Source organism: Cariama cristata, unplaced genomic scaffold (assembly GCF_000690535.1).
Source record: "Cariama cristata isolate BGI_N322 unplaced genomic scaffold, ASM69053v1 scaffold35763, whole genome shotgun sequence".
NCBI lineage: Eukaryota > Metazoa > Chordata > Aves > Cariamiformes > Cariamidae > Cariama > Cariama cristata.
In genome coordinates, this window is record NW_009608463.1 from 1 (window position 1) to 19,803 (window position 19,803).

At 41.6% G+C, this 19,803-nt stretch overlaps 1 protein-coding gene across 1 annotated transcript; it reads right to left on the reverse strand.

The window, feature by feature from the left end:
* Window positions 1-384: 384 nt before the first annotated feature.
* On the reverse strand, window positions 385-18,713 carry LOC104159270 (ovostatin-like; the record flags this gene model as incomplete). Its single annotated transcript, XM_009697133.1, has 23 exons — window positions 18,649-18,713; window positions 16,868-17,051; window positions 16,081-16,237; window positions 15,147-15,199; window positions 14,639-14,659; window positions 13,696-13,864; window positions 12,349-12,433; window positions 11,523-11,640; window positions 10,716-10,836; window positions 10,378-10,487; window positions 9,195-9,353; window positions 8,194-8,421; window positions 7,921-7,978; window positions 7,566-7,711; window positions 7,020-7,169; window positions 6,210-6,380; window positions 5,502-5,622; window positions 4,106-4,202; window positions 3,158-3,386; window positions 2,451-2,577; window positions 1,515-1,636; window positions 765-816; window positions 385-468 (listed from the first exon to the last, which is right to left on the reverse strand). Coding segments are annotated over exons 1-23 (2,827 nt in total), but the record flags the coding sequence as incomplete, so codon positions are not given.
* Between the last annotated feature and the right edge of the window lie 1,090 nt (window positions 18,714-19,803).

The window sequence follows — 19,803 nt, forward strand, 5'->3', positions numbered from 1 at the left end:
CCTCGAGGGTAACTGGTCTGGCTGTTGAAAACTGAGGCAAAGGCGGTCCTCTGCTCCAGAGCCCTTCGCCTCGGTGGTTTATCTTACTTTTCAGCTGAATTAACTGTTTTACTATACAGAACAGGATATGCTAATGCAGTATAATCTGAAATGCAATGTAAGTTGAAATAATTTTTCTGTTTTGTGCTCTTTTGATATGAAGGAATTCTGAGCAACTTTTGTCTTTCACTGCCATTTTGCAAAGTAAGAAATGTTTCCTCTAAAATCAAGATTAAGTATTTCCTCAACTCTACATTAGTTTTGCACATGTATACATAATGGCATTTGGTGCAGCAGAAGAGAAATGCCATTTACTTTTGGTTTTAGTCCAAGTAGTAAACTTACCAACGACAGAAAAATAAGCTCTGGCTGATCCCTCCACTAGGCTTCTTGGCAGGCTGAGAGACACTGGTTCAGAAATCATTATGTCTAATGAGAAAACGTAACAACAAGAATTGTTAAAATCATCTTTTTTCCAGAAGTCTTCACTTTGTAAGCATTACTACAGCAACTGTTACGATCTGCAGTTTGGGCAAAGAAAATGCTGCAGAGACTTGCCCAATAAGACAAAGCTACCTCTGAAAATCCTGAATTGGAGCCCAGCACCTTGACCCTTAGACCCTCTTTCCTCCCCTGGGAGGCTCTCTGGTTTTGTAGGACAAAACCTACAAGACAGTGAAACAGTTCCACTGACTCTCTGGAATGAATGAATGAAGTTGCCTTACCTTTCGTACAGATGAGGGAGCTCTGAGTCAATTCCTTTTTAATACCTTCAGGCTGTTTGATTGCAGGGAAGTGGTTGGGAAGAGGAAGAAAAGTGTAGAACATCACCATGAAACTGTGACAATTTAATGGTGTAAAACAGTATGTTGATGTGGCTATCCAGACAGTGCACCCCTTGCACCCAGTCCTACCCTAGCTCCACTAGAATATCTCTTCGTCCATGGCTCCCTCTCCCTTTTACCCAACACCCTGTCCAAAACGTCTTCCTTAGAAAGCACCTCAGAAAGCAGTTATAAAATAGACATTTCCAGCCTCTGAGAGGGACTTGTCCAACTAATCCTATGTGCCTGCTGCTTTATGATGCTCAAGATAAGTCCTTTTCCTTCTATATCTGTCTTCCACATCCCTCCAGCCCCCACCCCCCCACTCCCCCTGTATTACAGTCAGAGGCTAAAGGCACTTAGAGGTAAGGTGTGGAATCTCCTCCCTTCTGGCTACATCTCTATTGACATCGGTGGGGTGTCAGGGTATGTATGCTCATGGTCCCAGGAAGGAGACAGTGGCAGGAGGACAGTGGATGCCACTGATCATTATGATTTACACTCTCATTTTCACGTGGAGAAGCCTACTGTACACAGCTCCATCTGTGTCAGCTGCCTTGCCTCCTCACACTAGCTCACTGCTTCTAATCCACAGCTATAGGAATTGCAGTTTCGACAAAGTAGAAAGCACATGCAGATTTCCTACTGTACCTCAACAAGTAGGGTTTGAATCAGGGTGTCCTTGTGAATTGTCTCTTCTTCTGGAGATGTGTTGTTTCCAGTACCTCTGGTATTCAGTTTGGCCTCAGCAGTAATCGTGAATATCACCTCACCTGGAAAGTCACCCATCAGCCCAAGAAAAGAAAGTTTTGTTTTGCAATGGCCTTGTTAACTCTTTTGGCCAAAGGAGTTTTTTTTACATGGAACAAAATGCATTATTATCACAGTTACCAGGGAGAGACAGCAGCTTTCTTTTTTTTCATCTCTGCAATATTATTTTGCTGCATATCTGGTTTTCATCTCACTATAACTTTGCATCTTTCTCAGTGAGTTTGAAGGAAATCAATCATACTGACTATGGGGTTTTAGAAACAACCTTTTAAAGGAAAGGTCTATCTGTGGTTCCTTTTGAGAAGAATCTTTGCTAATTAAAAGTTTTTTGTACCTCAACTTTCAGGGCACTTACACATGCAAGCTATTGTAATTGCTTTTTTTAAAAGACAATGTTGACTTGAAGGCAGCGTGAGTTAAAACAGCTGTAAAATTACGGAGGAGCAATGTCCTCTTTGCCCATTGAGTATCTCGTCCAAAATTATTAGCAAATTTTATTCTTACTGAATACAGCTGGTTAGGTGCAAAACTGACAGCTGAGAGATTATAGACACATGAAATCCTGCCAGTGTTTCATACATAATGTGGCAAGTGAAGAGTTCTTCCTAAAATGGACAGAAAATGGACTACCAAAAAATCAGAAGAGGTAAAACACCAGAACAATTCACTCCTCTTTTAGTGTGTCTAAGGGAACTTTAGTAGAGGTCCAAAAATGCCTACCTGTGGATTATTGATGCTGCATTAAAGGATGGGAGTGACAGAGGTAGAAAGATCAAACAGGGATATGATATCAAGGTAATGAAAAGACAAACTTACCAAGTTTGTCAGGGCTAACAGCCCAGATATAGGTTTTTCTTTCATTGGCACACACTGTTGCTGTGTTGCTCTCTGGCAAAAGGATTTCTGCCTTGTAGTCACTTGACTTTGCCAGTATGGCACTGACCTGAGGCAAAGAAAGAAGCAGCAAGATTACAAATGAAGTAGGTTACTCCTAAAGTCAGGCTGCTGAGCAAGGGAAACTTGCTGGAGAAGCTATTTGTCCTCTGAATCTGTGGGATAGTACCAGGACAGAAAGATGGGACAGCCAAACCTGTCTCTTTTCTGCCCACTGTTAGTGTCTGGTTTTGACAGAAGTATACCAAGGTGTCTGTGCACATTAGTCAAGTCTTCTTACGAGTTACTGCTACGTACAACATACTCATACACAGACACACTGTGTTTTGCACAGCACAGTACCCATACCCTCTGCTCAAGTTCCTCCTTCAGGAGCAAAAAGAACTAAATTATTAAGGGATAAGGGGCAAGTTCTTATCTTCTGTGGACCAGCCACAGTGATCATTGGCCACATTTACTTAATGTTACGACACAGGGATGGGCCCAGGGAGAGAGGGTGAGAGAACAATACATCAGGCTAAAGCATGTTAAACACTTATTTCGGCATTTCTGCCCCATTATGCAGGAGAACGCTGGGATCTCTGGGAAACAGACAAACTATATAGGAAGTAAAAGGGAACTTGATATACCTGGATGCATTTGTTGAGGTAGTTAAAGACATTGGCTATTAAATTAAATTTTTCCCCTCGAATGACAGAGTACGGCAAGGTGAGATCCACAAAGAATGGCTGGAATGCTGTCAGTGAAACATGTGAGGAGATGCCAAACCCAGCATCATCCTGCACGCAGAAAGCACTGGCTTTCCATTCTGTGATGGTATCAGGAATGGTGTAAAAGACATTCACCTCTCCCCTGGAACTGAAGAAGATAAGAAAAACAATGAGAAATAATCTTTGGCATTTTCAAGCCAAATTATAGAATAGGCTCCCTGCTTGAGTTAGTACTTCTGTTTTCATCTCACTTTCTGCAAGATACCTCTCCATATTTAAAAAAATATTGTGAAACTGAAAGTAAAGATGAAGATGCTGGTGAACTACATGTTAAAAAGCTCTTGGAAGAGTACTCAGCTTTTTAAATTTAGAAAAACCATTTGTTTAAATACCACTATGCCCAAACATACAGATTAGAACCAAGACATTTGGATTAATATTCTAGAACAGCCCCTGGATGCACAGTTAAGATGGACATATTCTCATTGCAGATGCTGTGATAACCTGGAAAGAAAAACAAAATAACCTGAGTTTTCTGCTGCTAAATTAAAAATTTGATGAAAAATAACAAGTTTTGCTCCTGCTCTCTCCTAAACAAATGCTTTTATTTTACTCTTAGTCCTTATTCTTTCTCCCTATCAGAAGGGTGGGGGACAGAGCACAGAACTGATGTCATTCACAGTTCAAGTAGGTTTGACACTTATACAAGGTTGGGAGCTCAATGGTCATTCAGCAAGATGGGAAAAGGAGACCCGCATCTACAAAGCAGACGTATGTTCCATGCCTTCTTCCCAGAATTCACTTCAACAACATGTATCAACTCAAAAAGCCACACAAAAGGTAAGAAGTAAAGATAAAAATACTCACTCAGTGTGAACTAGATCCCAAATCCAGGTCTCAGGGAAGAATTTCCGAACAGTGTTACCAACACCACCACCAGCCCCACCAAGAATTCTTGACTCATCTACGAGATTGTGTATCGTTAAAGTATAATATTAGAGACACCAGGCCAGAAGAATCTGAACTGCTGTCAGACATGCTCAACATCATAAATGAACATTAAGTATTCTGTTTGAGGATTTTTCCATTCTTTTTCCCATAAAAAAAGGAAAATTCTAACAGAGTATTGGAAGAAACAATTCCTTATTGATTTCTTTTCCCATGGGAAAGTACTAGAAAATTTAGCTATTTCATAAAACATTTAACTTTTTTTCATATTGAAAGGTCTCATGATTCAGTTAGAAAGGCATGTTCCCTGTCCTCTACCACTAATTCTCTTTGATTTGCAAATGGGCAACAGTAGCCAGAATTATCACCAAAGCTTTACAAACCTCCCTGAGAACTCAATCATTTTTACCCTGTTCAGTAGTTAAAACTGGAGTTGAATATCCAGTCCATTAGAAAACTACTTTTGTTCCTATAGTCAAACTACAGGTCTGATGTTAGGAACCAAGGTCTTCTTTCCTGTTTTGCCATGAACTCACTTGTGATGTCCAACAACTCATTTAGCATCGAAGTACCTCAGATTTCCTAGCTGTATCATGGAAATAACAATACTTTCTTATTTTGCTGGACTTAGAATCATAGAATGACAGAAATATTGAAAAAAACTAGATTGGGAGGAATCTCTGGAGTTCTTTAGTCCAATCATGTTGCTCAAGGGTCTTGTCCAGCTCAGTTTTGAAAATCTGCAGTGATGGAGATTCCAAAACCTGCCGGAGAACCTCCTCTAGTGTAGCACAACTCTCATGGGGAAGAACTTTTTCCTAGAGTTGAATAGCAATTTCCCTTGCAGCAACCTATGAATGCTACTTTTGCTCTTTTGCTGAGCAATCTGACTTGGAGAGGGATAACCATAACTGTTGCTGATCTATAAAGCTTTGGAAATGATGTGCTAAAAGTGCTGTGTGAATTCTTGACATTGGGAATTACCATTATTTCCCTTTAAATGTTTAATTGAATTCAGATTTGCTGAAAGGTTCTGACTGGAAAAACCCTGAAAAACTAATGCCAGTTTATGAAAGAAGTAGCATCCCAGTATTCCCTGTCTCTTTTATATGCACCCTGTACCAAAGAGAGAGAATTGACTCTACTGCAAGGACTGTCACAAAGAGATTACTAAAGGCAAACTGGCACACATAGACCTATTCCCCCAAAAAAACTTCAACATACTGGCTGCTATTTTATACAGGCAACAGTTTTGAAGACCAGGTAGACCGGAACTGGAGATACAGTATGAACCTTCTTTTACCTGTGAGAGAGCCACTGGCATGGGCAACATCATACTTAAAATAGCCAGGGTAATCTTCCATATCTGATTTGTCTTCATTGCATAGAACTGGCTTCCGTAGCACAGAGTTGGTGAAAACCTTCAGACCCATATCCTGAATGTGAAAGATTCAATCGTGTCACTCAGGGCATGCATTACCAGTGCATGCCAGTTCTCCCACCTGGGTTATCATACCTCATCTCTCTCCTCCCTCCTTACATTGCATCCTTTCAACCCTGAATGTCACAACTCTTCCTCTCCAACCTCTATGTCTTTCTTATGGAGCAGTGACACCTGGTGTTCTGTGAAGAGCAGTAATGATGGAGTTTATGTTAGGTTTTAGGCCGTGGGGTCAGTGGGGAGTGGAGGCAAGAGTATCAGGAACGAAGTGGCCTGCATCACAGACTCAGATCTTTACTAGGGATGTCTGAGATCACGAGCCAAGGCCGTGGTCCTGTTTAGGAAATGTCTACTGAAGCATGGGCAGGATCCCGGCAAATATACCTAGTAGTGATTATCAGTCTTCCTGAATAAGAGGTGGGGATAAGAAGGCTGAAACTGGGTGATCAGAGGCTTTAGGCAGTTCCAGACATCAGCTGCCTTCTCTTAGCAGTAAGAACCACCACCTGAGAAAGTTAAATGTTAATGTGCATGAATTCTTCTGGAATACCTCCCACTGAAAGAATCACACAGAGCACATACCCTGAAAATCCTATAGACATCGCCATCACGACTGACATTCACAGATTCATAGTACAAGCCATCAAAAAAGGTGGTTTTGATTGGGGTACACTGGTCTGGCTTATCATCTTCCAGGTTGAGCCCATTGTAGTAATAGCCATATAAATCGCTCACACGAAGTTGGTAGTACACCTGGGAGGTGAAAATGACTAATGTAAGCATAATAAAGGTCCCAGGCAGGTGCAAAATTACATATATTCAAAGCTTATGATGGCCTCTGAGCAATCCTGTAGACTGTGGTGAGTTTGCCTAGTGATGCCTACCTAGAGATGAACAAGCAATTTGGCTGATGATACGCAAGGAGGACTGGACTCTACCCTCCTCCTTCTGAGCTGCAATGGCTTTGTGGGGTGAACTTGAGCAAAAAGCACAGAGATATACTCCTGAGTTATGCAAAGAGGAGACTGGAGTCCAACACGGTACTAACTGGCATCCACAGCTTTTGTTCTGGGCCCAAGGCCTGTTTGAGTCATAAAATGCAGTTTTGACATAATCACTCCCCAGGGAGCAACTATGCTTTCAAGGAGTTGCATTAGGCATGTTCTTGGGATACGTCTTACACTGCCATGCTTTCCAAAAGTAAATGTTCCACTATCAGTTTCCATCTTTGAAATGTACAACTGCCATAGACCTTTTTTAATCACTGAGATGTCTGTTTCCAAGGGAAAAATACAAATAACAGCCAGCAGCAGAGACATCACAGGTGGGAATTGGAATGTCATTCTGGATGTCTCTAGGTCAAAAGAACACAGTAGTGAGGATGTGGCTTACTCTCTCAGCAGATAACTCTTGTGCAGGCTGGAGAAGAAGGACGCTCTGATCTACAGCTCGCAGGGCACAGTAGGAGTTAGCAGCAGCTTCAAGGTGGAGACTGACTTTAGAGCCCGGGAGACGCTGCTTCTCAGAGAACTCAAGCTGGAGCTAGAAATGAATAAATCCAGGACAACCACACAGAAATTAGGAGAATCAGCTTGGCACATAGATCTAAGTCTTGCTTTTCACCAGTACTCCCTCTGTTCTCTGTGGGGCAAAGCTTCTATTGCTAGATGGTCCTTCTGGATTCCTGTTCTGTAAAAATTCACAACCTGTATAATCCCCTAGTCACCTCCCTCTTCCCACTCCATTGAGAACTTCGTCTGAGTCTGAGCATAGGTGTTGGTTCTAGGGACAGCTCCTCATGTTCCCAGGCACATCTGTACCTTTTCCATTCCTAAAGGCCACCCTAAGTGCAGGGCTCTTGATGAAGTCATTCCCTAACTGTTCTCTCAGCAAAGACCCAGCTAATATAGGCCTTAATAAGAAAGCAAAGGTTTTCACCTTGTTTTTGAAGCATACATTGCTGCGTATCCAGGAGCTGTCTGCTACTATCTCCCCGTGAGGATGCACTGTGTAGAGCAACAGTCTGGCACTGGGGGCAAGCTTCTCTGTGACAGTCAGTGTGATGGAGAATGTACCTCTGGGAACTGTGGAAGGAACATGAAACAGGGAAGGAGAAGCCAACAAAAGAGATTAGACTAGACTCAGGTTTAGTGGAAGGATCACATATTTATGCATAATCTACCAGCACTTTTAAAAAAACAAGTGCTTTCATCTCTTCTTACAAAACTTATTAATGCTCTAGTGGTCAGAACGATTCTCTGAAGTATCAGTAGTAATATGGTCTAGAACTTACCACCAGAGATGCTGACTTGCTTCTGGCCACTGAGAACAATTTTCCCTTTTGTCATCACCTGGGCACAGAAAAAACTCATAAGACAGGATCAAAAGCACCTCCTCCCTTCCCCCATGAAATCATTGATTTTGAGTTGTGTTCTGAGAGGCTTCAAAGGCCATCAAGTCAAACTGTGATCTGTAACCACTGTCTGGTCTGGAGAATTCTGACTTATATCGTGTTCAAGAGAAGGTGAAAGACGAGAGATGTTTTGGGAGTCAAGGTAGCACTTACCACATAGTAGAAGTTTGTGTTTCTGGCATTCTTGTAACCCTCTCTGTTCAGGACATAGTGAACGTTGATTGTTCGCCGCTGGCCACAGCTGAGCTCCTCATTCACTGGCTCGATTTTCACAAAGCTGTTGGTCCGTGAGTAGAAACGTCGGACAAAGAATAAGGCTTGCGGCTCATTGTCATTCCTCCAGATGAAGAAGTCTGCACAGTCATCTGGTGCCTGCCTGACCTATGAAGCAGAAGAGTCATACACGGGAAATCAACAAAAAGGAAAATACAAAATGGCAGGCAGGTGAGAGGCAAAGGCATCTTCCCTCTAATATACTCTTTTGGGAAGATGATTTTGTGGGGCTGTTTAAGCCGAGAGCAAGAGCTGGTCTGAAAAATTTGTGCTTCACCAATCCAGAGCGAAGGGCCTTCTGGACACCTTAATGTATCCAGACACCTATGGCACATTGCAGTAGGGAGGTCATTTCAGATTCTTGCAGGCTTGGGACAGATTGTATAAACTACTTATTGTTAATTAGAATGGCATTGTTCTCAAACAGCCTTCTTTTTCTCAGCTCTTCCCATCACACCAGAGAAAAAGCATGACAACATGAGAAGACTATGTGATGTTAACAGGCATGAGTCTCTGCCAGCAGAAATGCAGGGAAGCAGGCAGCAGCAGGGAAAAACCAGGCTGGGTGGGGACAGCAAGGCAGTCTGTAGGGCAGGTCCTTTAGTGCACAGAATAAAGAGAAAGAAGATGGCCACAGAAAGGCCTTCTGTATGGAGAGAAAAGGAGGGAGGTGCAGCTCAAACATTCCTGGGGTGCGGACTGCAACTTCTCAGGCACTGGTGTTTTCTCCTATTTGTTTCATACAGGTTGCAGGTGTTGGTGGACTGACTGCCTACTTTCCTCATCTGAAACAATCCTGCCAGCACTCACCAGTTGCTTCTAATCCCTCTCTCCAATGAAGTATTTTTTCAGGAATTAGACTGAAGCCTGTATTTACTTACTGTTAACTTAAAACTGGGATCAAAGAAGTCAGAAGTGTTGAGGGAAAAAGCAGCAGTGCCGTTCTTGTCAGTGGTATAGTTGGCAAGATATTTTTCATTAAGCTCCAGCAGGACAGTCCTGTCAGCAATGGGCTTGTCATCCACATTTGTCACAGTGATCTGAACACAAAGAATATCCAAGGGATTCAGAAAAAAAAAACAACAAAAAGAACAGGAAATGCTCTGCTCACCAGAGGATGCTCACTTAAGCACTGAGGACAATTGCAGGGGGTAGAAATCAAAGTGAAATATATTTAAGAGGCAAATATATTGAAGGAGCAGGAGTTCTGTGGCTGGCAAAGGCAGGTAAATCCCATCAATGCAAGGACGAATTATATGTCACAGAGGGAGAAGGGATTGTTTATATACATAATCTCATATAATATATTCTTTTAATAAGTCCTCTGTTTCTCTTCAGTGACCATTAGTTCAGTGGACCATGACATAAGTTAAAGACTACTGAGTGAGAGGTGATAGTTTAAATTCTTACCTCATGCTCTCCCTTCCTGAGCAAAAAGAAACAGAGGAACTCCAGAGCACGTACTCTGGAGAGCACTGATTAACAAACCTAAAGCAATCAGATGACTTCATGGCCGCAGGTAACCTGTGCAGCTCAGTAGCACCTCCCAGCTCCTAGGCATCTGTGCATACCCTCTGTCCCTATTGCATATCAGGACGATGCTGTACAGCTCATCCTCCTTTCTGTGCCAGGGTTTATCCTGTGTATGCATGTTGCTAAGAAGTCAGAATGTGCTGCAACACCTACACTGCTTTAAGTAAACATCCCTGGGATTGTGTGATGCGAGGCAGGGGAAATTCTACCTTCAGTTTAGGCACAGCTGCTGCTGCAGTAGTTTCTTTCAGACTCTTCTTCCCTGTTTGTATGACCTTTCACTTACCCACCTTTTAGGCATTCTCTAACTATGGCAGAAGAGAGATCCTAACAATCCAGGTATGATATAATTTTCTTATTTTCTCTAGGAGCATCTAATGTAACGAGAGAACTATACAGCATTGTTATGCAGCATTATCACGGGAAGTTGTCAGCACAGATTTAGGGGACAGACATAAATGGGGCAACACAGAGATCATCATGATGCACCTCAGGGAGTTTTGACTTAAATGTATCCTCTCAGATACCCACCTCACCATAGTAAGGAATTCCCCTCTTGTAATAGAGATCCATATTCTTGAACATCACTCTGTCATTTTCTTGGTTGACTGCAACATAGTCATAGTCTTTCATCTGGATGCCTGTGAGACATATCCAGTATAAAGTGGAGGAAACATAAATCAGACATGGGTAGAAAACTATTTATTTTGAAAAGCTATATGGAGCAGTGATGCTCTGGAGGGAGAGCTACACAGAGAAAATGGTGATTGTTGGTTGTTTGCCACACAGATTGGGATCGAGGAGATTCCTCTTAGAAAGTACCACCTGTTAGATTTACTCAGATACTCCCAACCTCCACTTGGTGTTACCTGTCCCATTTTCAGTGATGATGCTTTCTATGTTGAGACTGGTATACATCCTGCCGTAGCTGCGGTAGAGCTGGAATGTTTTGATGGAGATGATAGTGTTGAGGCAGCCATCCTTCCCCAGCTGAAAAAGGAACACAAAGGGGAAATCCCATTTTTCTCAAGGTTTTGAAAATTGCTCCTGAATCTATATTAGTGGGTCTCTGAAGAGCTTCATTGCCTCTGCTCACATCTTCTTCAACTCTTCCTTTCTATTCGCTCCCCTCCTATCTTACACTTCTGATTCCCTGGCTGCCTTCCCAGCTCATTGTTTCAATAGCATTTACCCTTTTACCTGGAAACCTCTCTCCTCATTCCCCCTAGTCCTGTCTGTACTCATGCTCCTTCTTAAACCCATCTTGCATTATGCCTGAGCTCTATGACAAAAGCACTTTTAGTCTGATCTAGTGGAGAAATGAGTCATTGGTTTAACATAAAGTGTCCTCAAAGACTCCCAGTAGAGGTCTGCTGATTAGATGTGGTAAGCACACAGTTCCAGTGTTTTAGGAATGATCAGAGATTTACAGCTTCATAAGCTTGTCTCCCTTCTACTGACTCTTTCTGAGGGAAGAATCAAAGTCTCCTAATGAGGTCATTGGCAAAAACTACATTTGTCGTCCTTCAGTGTTGCCTGTGAGATAGTGAGAAAAAAACATGCCTCTGTGATTGTCTTTCTGGTGTTCCCCAGGAGACAAATGAGGCCACCAAACACTGTGCTACATGTTGGGTGGTAAAGCTGACTGGTAAGAAAGGCCTTGCCCTGTATCATACCAGTCCAGTGACAGCTTCGCAGGTTGCTTTCTGGTTTTTCTCACATTGTGGACTATAATAGCGCTGCTTACACACATTGACTTGGGCATTTCCTTGCACTGGTTGGCCATAAGTGTACCTAGGAGGGGAAAAGACACAAGAATCCAATCATGTGGACATAGCATGAAAGCTGCAAATCTTGCAGAGCAATGCAGAATCTAAACCCCTCAGTAGTGCCCAGAGCACAGATGGAAGAGCTGCTGGGAATTAGGACCAGTTAGCCCTAGCAGAATTTCCTTCAACTATTTTTAGACTGTTTCTGGCATCTTGTTAAAAAAGCCTGCTTTACCACTGTCTTGGTGTAGTCATCCTTCAAGGTCTGAAGCTGGAAAGTGGTGCTGGACTCAGGGTTGGGATATCATTCCCTTGCTTGCTTTTTCTCATTAATGCTTTACGCAAAGCAGGACATATTGCAGAAAGATCCCTATTCACCTCTTTATCTCATGCCACCCTGCTCTTTGACAGTGTCACAGCCAGCAATCTTAATGACAGACTCTCCTTCCGTACTATTTCTCTCCTTTTCTGTAACAATAAAAAACAACAGCTAGTGATTATGTACTACTTGCTATTTTCAAACTGTTAGACACACACAAACTCTCCCAGTTCTAGTTCAGCTATGTAGCAGGAGGAGAGTTATCATATTTCATGTCATGGACTTCATAGCTAAAGGAATTGCTCTAACCATACTCTGAATCAGCAGCAGGGTCTCTGTTTCCCAGCATGGCACACCATCCTCTATCCTGTGTTTCCTGGGGACAAGTGTGTTGTTCTCAGCTCTGATACTTACGAAGCACAAACATTCACCCTGACTTCTTCATCAAAGAAAGAAATCCTCTTTGGCACACTGGTTGTCACTTCAAATTTTGGCAGCACTGGGAACGCAATGTAAATATGATTAGCAGTTGCACACCATAAGCAGGTGTGTGTGTGTAAGACTGTAAAAAAACAGTTGGCAAATGCATTTTCACCAACAAGGCAGAGGAAATGGTCCAAAGAAAAGTGTATGTAGGAGCTGACTGTGGGATATTATCGGGGAAAAAAAAAAAACCTTTAGTGGTAAGATTAATATCTTCTGTAAAATACAATAATAATCATACTAATAATGATAAAAAACACAGTAAGAACTGTGATAAATCACTTTAATTGGCTGTACATTTTGAAGAAACAGCTTGTTTTGGTGGGAGTAATGCTGATGTGTCACATTAGTTAAACCCTGGACAACAGAAGTTATTATGCAATTCAGCCCCATTGAAGGAGAAAGGCAACAGATAAATCAAAGAGTAAAATCAAACAGGTCATGTCACTCTCTTTTCATCTTATATTTTGTCCCAGGTCACCAGCAATAATGACAACATAGCTGGAAAAGGCCTTTTTCTTGCACGCCTGTACACAGGAGACTGGAAGGTATGAAAGAGCTCTGAAGGGTAAGCAGGAAAGGTGCTTTACTGCCCTTACAAAAAAAAAAAAAAAACAAAACAAAAAACAAACCAGCTGGGAGTTGTTCAAGCTTTCACTGGGGATTACTAAGGAAAACCTGCCACTATAAGATGAGAAAATTTGTAAAATCAAAATGAATTTAGGAACTCCCTTGATATGGTCTATTCCAGAGAGTAAACAGACCACTAGGAGGGCTTTGGCACTCCACTACCCACCGTTGTCCATCTTGTGCTTCCACTGGGTATCCAGCCTTCACCAGTAACAATCTGGTACCTGTCATTTAATCTGTTTGATAGATAATATCTTCAGATTTCTACTGCATATTTTATCCCAGTGCTCTTCATATGGTGGTGACCTCCACAAAACAGGACATTCATTTTGACTGACTCATTCATTTTGCCTCTGAACAGATCAGGGGTGTGTAAGGCCGGAGTGACAGGATGTGAATCCCAAAGTCACACAGTGACTAAGCCCAGAAAAGAATTAGACTTTTAATTTAATTCCTGAAAAAGGTTGCCTTTCTCAGCATTTTTTCCCCTTCTTGCCTTCACTTTCTCCACACATCTCTCTCCATGTCTTTCTTTCTCAGGCATGAAGTGGAGAATTCAAAGCACTTAAACTCTGCTCTAGCAGCTCTTGTCTGACAGACAGAGCCAGCCTCACTGGTGGTGCAGGGCAGTTCACGGACTTTGCTTACCATATTCCTCCACTGTGAAGAATTGGTACTCTTTTTCACCTGACTTCTTCTCCACAGTGATGTGGTAGGACCCCAGAATAGGCTCCGGGATTAGTGAAAAGGAGAGCTGGACAATGCCATGCTTAGATGTTACCTCCAGCCACTGGAAGATCTCGTTTTCCTCTGGATCCTGGCAAGCGAGAGAAAGATATGTACCAAAACCTTTATCACCCTGTTTATTGACTTTTTGGCTTTTTTCAAGTTTTATACTCTGGCACATGGACTAAGTGCATCACAGGGTGAATATGAGTTTGGGCTGATGACATGTGCTCTGATTTCCCATCAATTTTCCAGATCTGTTTGTGGATTAAACAAGCCTAAGTTTGTGTTTAACTGGAAATTAGCTACACTGCCAGATGATCTCAGATCACCCAGGATTAGTACCCGACTGGGACTCAGATTGCTTACCTGTAGCTCTTCTAGCATAAGTCTTTCTGACTTAACTCCTTCTGTAAAACAGGAATATTATGCCGGCCTCCTTTAGAAAGTGCTTTGAGATCTAGTGATGTGAAATGTGGTAGAAGACTGATTCACTGTTAGCCTGTCCCCCAGCAGAACATGACATTTCAGAAAATTACTATTCTCATGCTTGTATGAGAATGAGGCTATTTCACCAGCCCATTTACTGCAGTCCTGCCAAAGTAAGACTACATTGAATACTCTTGTTCAAATCCTAACAAAAGACACAGCAACAACCCCATGCCATCTCTGACTAACATCTCCAGTTCTGCTGATTTTTCCTCTAGTGTTTGATAATGGGTATCAACACTGTTCAACCTCAAGTCCATTGGCTTTATACGATGTGCTCTGGATGAGTGTCCCTCAGCTATTGACATTATGGGGAATGATGAAGCATAGTCTTTTCAAAGTAACTTGTGCTTTAATGACATATTGCATCTCTTACCTGAATGACGATTCGGGGATACTGGAGGAGGAAAATAGAGAACGAAAGAAAAATTATCAAAATATCAAGAAATTAACTGTGGAGCTTGAGAAATGCTAGAACATAAAGAAGACTGTGAACAGCTTTCTCTGGATACAGAAGACTGGACCAAGGAAACAATTTGAAACTCGTGTATAACTAAAGACTTAATTTTAAGAGGATAATCTGTTTGTGAATTTATCTGTTCTGCAAAAGCATCCAGTCTCTTTCTACATATCTGGGGCAGGTGAAATGAAATTACTACAAAATCTGAGTGCTGCGAAAGATTTTCAGGAGTGCTTTCAGACATTTCACCTTCTATAAAGGCACAGAAAGGATGGAGTGTGAAGCTAAGAAGTTACAACAGTTCTCCAAAAACATCAGGAGGCCTATCCCAAGCCCTTTTTATTCAATGTCTACGAGAGAGAGTCTCAGTGAACAGGTACCTCAAGAGGGTGCTTGAAAAATCTTGAGTATCACTCATACTTACTGTCTCCTGAACAGGTCTGAACTGGGTGTCCAAAGTAACCACACGAAACATCACTGAAAAAGACACAGGACAAAAAAGGATCATTTACTTTAGCAGTGGTAAATCACTTTCAATATACAACTGAAATAAAGTTTGCCTAGGCTTTTAGGGAGATCTAAGGAGTCCTTAGAGAACTAGAAAGGATTTTATTATCTTAGCCAGTGAAAAAGGAAACCAAAATAAATTATCTGCTGAAATATCTTCAATTCTGACGCACTGGGACTTTAGTAACCACTATAAGAAATACAAATACTCTGTATTGCCTTCAGTTCTTCTTGAAGGACTCAGTTATTTGGACTGTCTCATAAAAAAATGTTTTATATAAACCAATTCAATGAAAAAAATCAAAGAGAAGGAAGAATTTGTCTTTATTCTAAATGTAAATCCTGTGCAGCACTGTAGTATGATTATACTAAAGAGATACCTAACTATACCACAGCTAGTACTGTCATGTAAATATTGTGATGGAATCAGTGCTGTGAATCAGATTAGCAGTTAAGTAGGAAGAGCTGTTGACAGGAAATCAGATGCTTGCTTTATTTTTGTATGTATTTTATTAATTCCAAGCTTAACCTATTATTTTATGTATTTTTAAGGACACTTTTTATGTGACTGACCTCAGCAAACCTGGCAGAACTGAAGATCCTGTAAATGAAATTAACTCAGTGAAAACACATGAACTGTACTCATTTGTTGCAATTTTGTGAATCGATTCTGTTTTTCACTGACTTTTGATGAGCCTAACCTCAAATGACACCTATACACTATCTGAAGGATTGCTCATGGCTGTCGCAGTCCATGGTCTTTTATTCCACAAGACGAAGTCCTTCTCGTTCTAGACCCACCCTTGCATTCAGTTTCCCAGCCCACTAGCTGACTCAAACTTCTCAGCCACCTTTTTGCCCTGGTTTGTAGACAGGTTTGTCCGTCTGGATGAAGACAGTATTATCCACATTCTGAATTGCCACTGATCTTCTCTCGGCTAAGTTGACTGTGGTGCCTTTGGCAGAGAAGGAAATGAATGCCAGTGGGTCAGAAGTAGCAGGAGGAACCTGGAGAGAAACAAAACCCCAGAGGAAATGTGGTAAGTGAGATATGTTGAGGTCCTCTGATGCCCAGGGTTCTTGAGTAAGATACTGACTGTCCAGTGAGTCATACATAGCTCCTGCAAAGTCATGTGAAGCCCTGTCTTTGCCAGTGAGGTAGTCTCTGGGAATTTCTGTGGAAGTCCCATAATGTGTCACCAGATACTAAGGATTTAAGCTATGCTCTGTCCCATGCGTTTCCTCATCTCATGTAACTATCTGCCTATGTGCCGAGCCATATAGTTCAATTCTGAAGTGTCTTCTCCTGCAACATTCTGGAAGACCTAACCTTGGGACTTGTTTGTCATATCTGTCGAGATCTTGCAGAGTGACAGGAAAGCACCTGTGATGGCAAGCAAAAGCTTTTTTCTAGTCACTCTGTGAATGGAGATGAAAAGTCTTTCTTCAGCTTCCCCCTACAACCCATATGTCTTTCTTTTTCCTGTCTATATTGTCAGCCTTTACAGCAGTTTATATTTTTTTGTCCTATTCCCTACCCACACTCTTCATCTTCTTGTCCTCACTGACAAGGAGAGTTGCACTCAGAAGTATTTCCAGCTTCTATACCCTCTTCAGTAGTCTCAAAAGAGAAAATACCTTGAACTCGCAGCACTTGAAGAAATCATTCTTTGTCACAAATTCCTCAAAGAGAGTCTTCTGGATACTGCCATATTCCAGGATGATGCTCAGGGACAGAGGCTCACTGAGGCTGTGGAACTGTACACAAGCAGTCTGTGGAGAGTCGCTGCGCACTACTGCCGGGACCAGCAGCACATACTGACTGTAAGAAGGCAAGACCAGTCGTGAAGGAAAGTCAGAGCAAATGGGAGAGGAAAATACCACAGAAATGATGCACGTGTGAAGGAAGAGATGGTCCAAAGCTTGCTCAAACCAGTGGAAGGATTTCCATTTCTTTCAATCAGTTTTGAATAATATGCTAAGAAAGTAAAGATGACAATTTTTTTGTTCCTCACAGTTCTTTCTGAGCAGAAAGACTGGCATCATTCTATGCAGTCTCTTACCCAGCATGGTACTGCATCTTTCCATTCCAGGTATTTACACAGTTCCAATCACTAAAGTGTCTAAATACCCAGCAAGCATAGCTGCATTTATCCTCCCGTGACCTATATGTGTACTAAAATCTCTGGAACCTCCCATAAGAAGGACTGATATTTGGCTTCTTTTTGATATTAATAACAAAAATACTAGTTAATGGTTGCAATAAATTTTTTATTCATTTTTCTATGGATATCTTTGCCTCCAGATAAGAACTGACATATCATAAGTCGATCAGCATAATGCACAAGAAATGATCCTGCTTTTCCATTCTGCAGAATATTCCAGGGAACTCTCAGTCTAACCTGCATGCTCTGTTCTGTTTCTGTGCCGCTCCCTGTGTTGCTTCCTTTGCATCTTTCTTCCATTAGGTTTTTTTAGTTATACTGCTCTCTATAATTAGGGCAGCCTCCCTTCCCCAAATCCTTTCTCTGAAAAACACTCCTTCAGATTTGTTGTATTTGGCTAAGGTTCAGTCGCTGGCTGCCAGTTCTCTGCTGCCCAAACTAGTCTTTCCAAATAATGTATGACAGAATTGATCAGTTGGTTCTGCAGCACAACATGAATTGCACAATCTTTTCTCAGTTATCTGATTCTTTCCCTTTTTTTCTCCCACAGCTTTGCTTACTTATATTGCCTTTATTTTTATTTTCATTGGCCCAGTTCAGACTGCATGATACTCAAAGACCAAAAGTAAAATGATTAAAACCAACAGTGTGTCTGAGAAAGCTAAACCCTCTGACTTTCACAGTGTTTTTCTTTAGAACTTTTGAGAAGGGGATTTAAGGTCTAATGTTGGTGTATTTTTGAAAATCGTGGCTAAAATCTTCTGTTTGTGTAAAGTCATGGACATTGGCAGTGTTATAGAAGTGGTGACAGCACAGCGGATGTAATACTCTTACTTATAGTAATACTAATACTAGGATTGCCATTCAGTTTAGTCCCTAGAACCAGCCACGATCTGGCCTGTAACCCCTTCTCATACCCGCCTCTCTCTCTGTGCTGCTGATGCATATCAATCCTGACCATTAGCATTACTTGCTAGTCTAGTCTTGAATCTCCTCCCCACTTTACCCATGCACTTCAGACTTCCCCTACTGCAGTTCTAGGTTTCTGTCATACAAATCAGATTTTATAGCAGTTTTATGATGGAGAGCATCATTCCAAATCATCCTTCAATGTCATCTACTTCCATTTCAGACACATTAGGTCTCAAACATCCAGTTTATTAGATAGCAGTGTCCCAGAAAAAAACAAACTGGTGGGAAATACAATATAATAAAATAAGTTATCATAAAAACACAGAATGTATGATCTCTTACGGTTCAGAAGATACTGTGGCAATCCAGTTCAAGGACAAAATACTCAGAAGAATCTTTGACCACATCTCTGTCCGTGAAGAAGAAAGAGGAGAGACTGATCTCAAGTGGACAGCCTGTCTTCTGGCTTTTAAACTGGCCTGAGATAGTGCTCCTCCTCCACAGCTTCAATCATGTTCTAATAAAAGTTACTTACATAAAATTTGCATAGGTTCATCTTCCTCTCTGCTGTCTGTTCTCACACTCATTGAACTCTGAAACAATAGATCTCATATTTCTCATAGCTTTGTGAGGTATTGCAAGCTAAACCGGTTCCTGCCCGTCTGAATGTTTTATTGAAGCTTACTCCTCTGATTATCATGTTATTGGCTGAAGGTTCCTTACTGTTTCAACCTGTTAGTATCTGCCACTGCTTAAGTATTTCCTTGTTCTGTGAAGATCTCCTGTAGATACATCTCACAAAACAGAAGAAATCATAACATGTATGCATAGTGGCCTGGGCAGTAATAATAACAGCATCGGACTATAGCTGCACGTGCTATGGCACAGAAGGAAACTCGTAATCGTAATCTGGGTTTCTTACTGCACACAGTAACATTCAGCAAGGAATGATGTTTTCTACCATTTTTGCCAGTGGTCAGGACAAGCATATCTCTAGGGAAAGGAATCTGATTGCATTACTTTGTTCACTCATCTGTCTGTCCACTTTTTCTCCCCATCCCTGCTCCCTCCATCAAACAACTTTCAAGCCTGTTGGTGAGTTTTTAGTAAATCTGAGAAGTTTCAGAATAATCAAGATATAGAATCATAAAATAATTTAGATAGAAAGGGATCTTCTGACATTATGTGGTCCAATCTCTCTTTTTAAGCAGGACTATCTTCAAAGCTTGTCCAGGCATGTTTTCAAGATCTCCAAGGATGGAGAGTCCACATCATCTCTGGACATCTGCTCCCATGCTTAACCATCCATGTTGTGAAGATTCTTTCCCTTAAATCAGAATTTCCTGTCTATTTCTTCTTGTCCTTTCACTGTGCACCTCGGAGAAGATCTCTCTCTGCCTTCCCACTTTACGTAGCAGAAGACTGCCATTATGTCCCCTCTTAGCCTTTGGTTCTCCAAGCTGAATAAATGAGACTGTCTTAGCTTCTTTCTCTAGT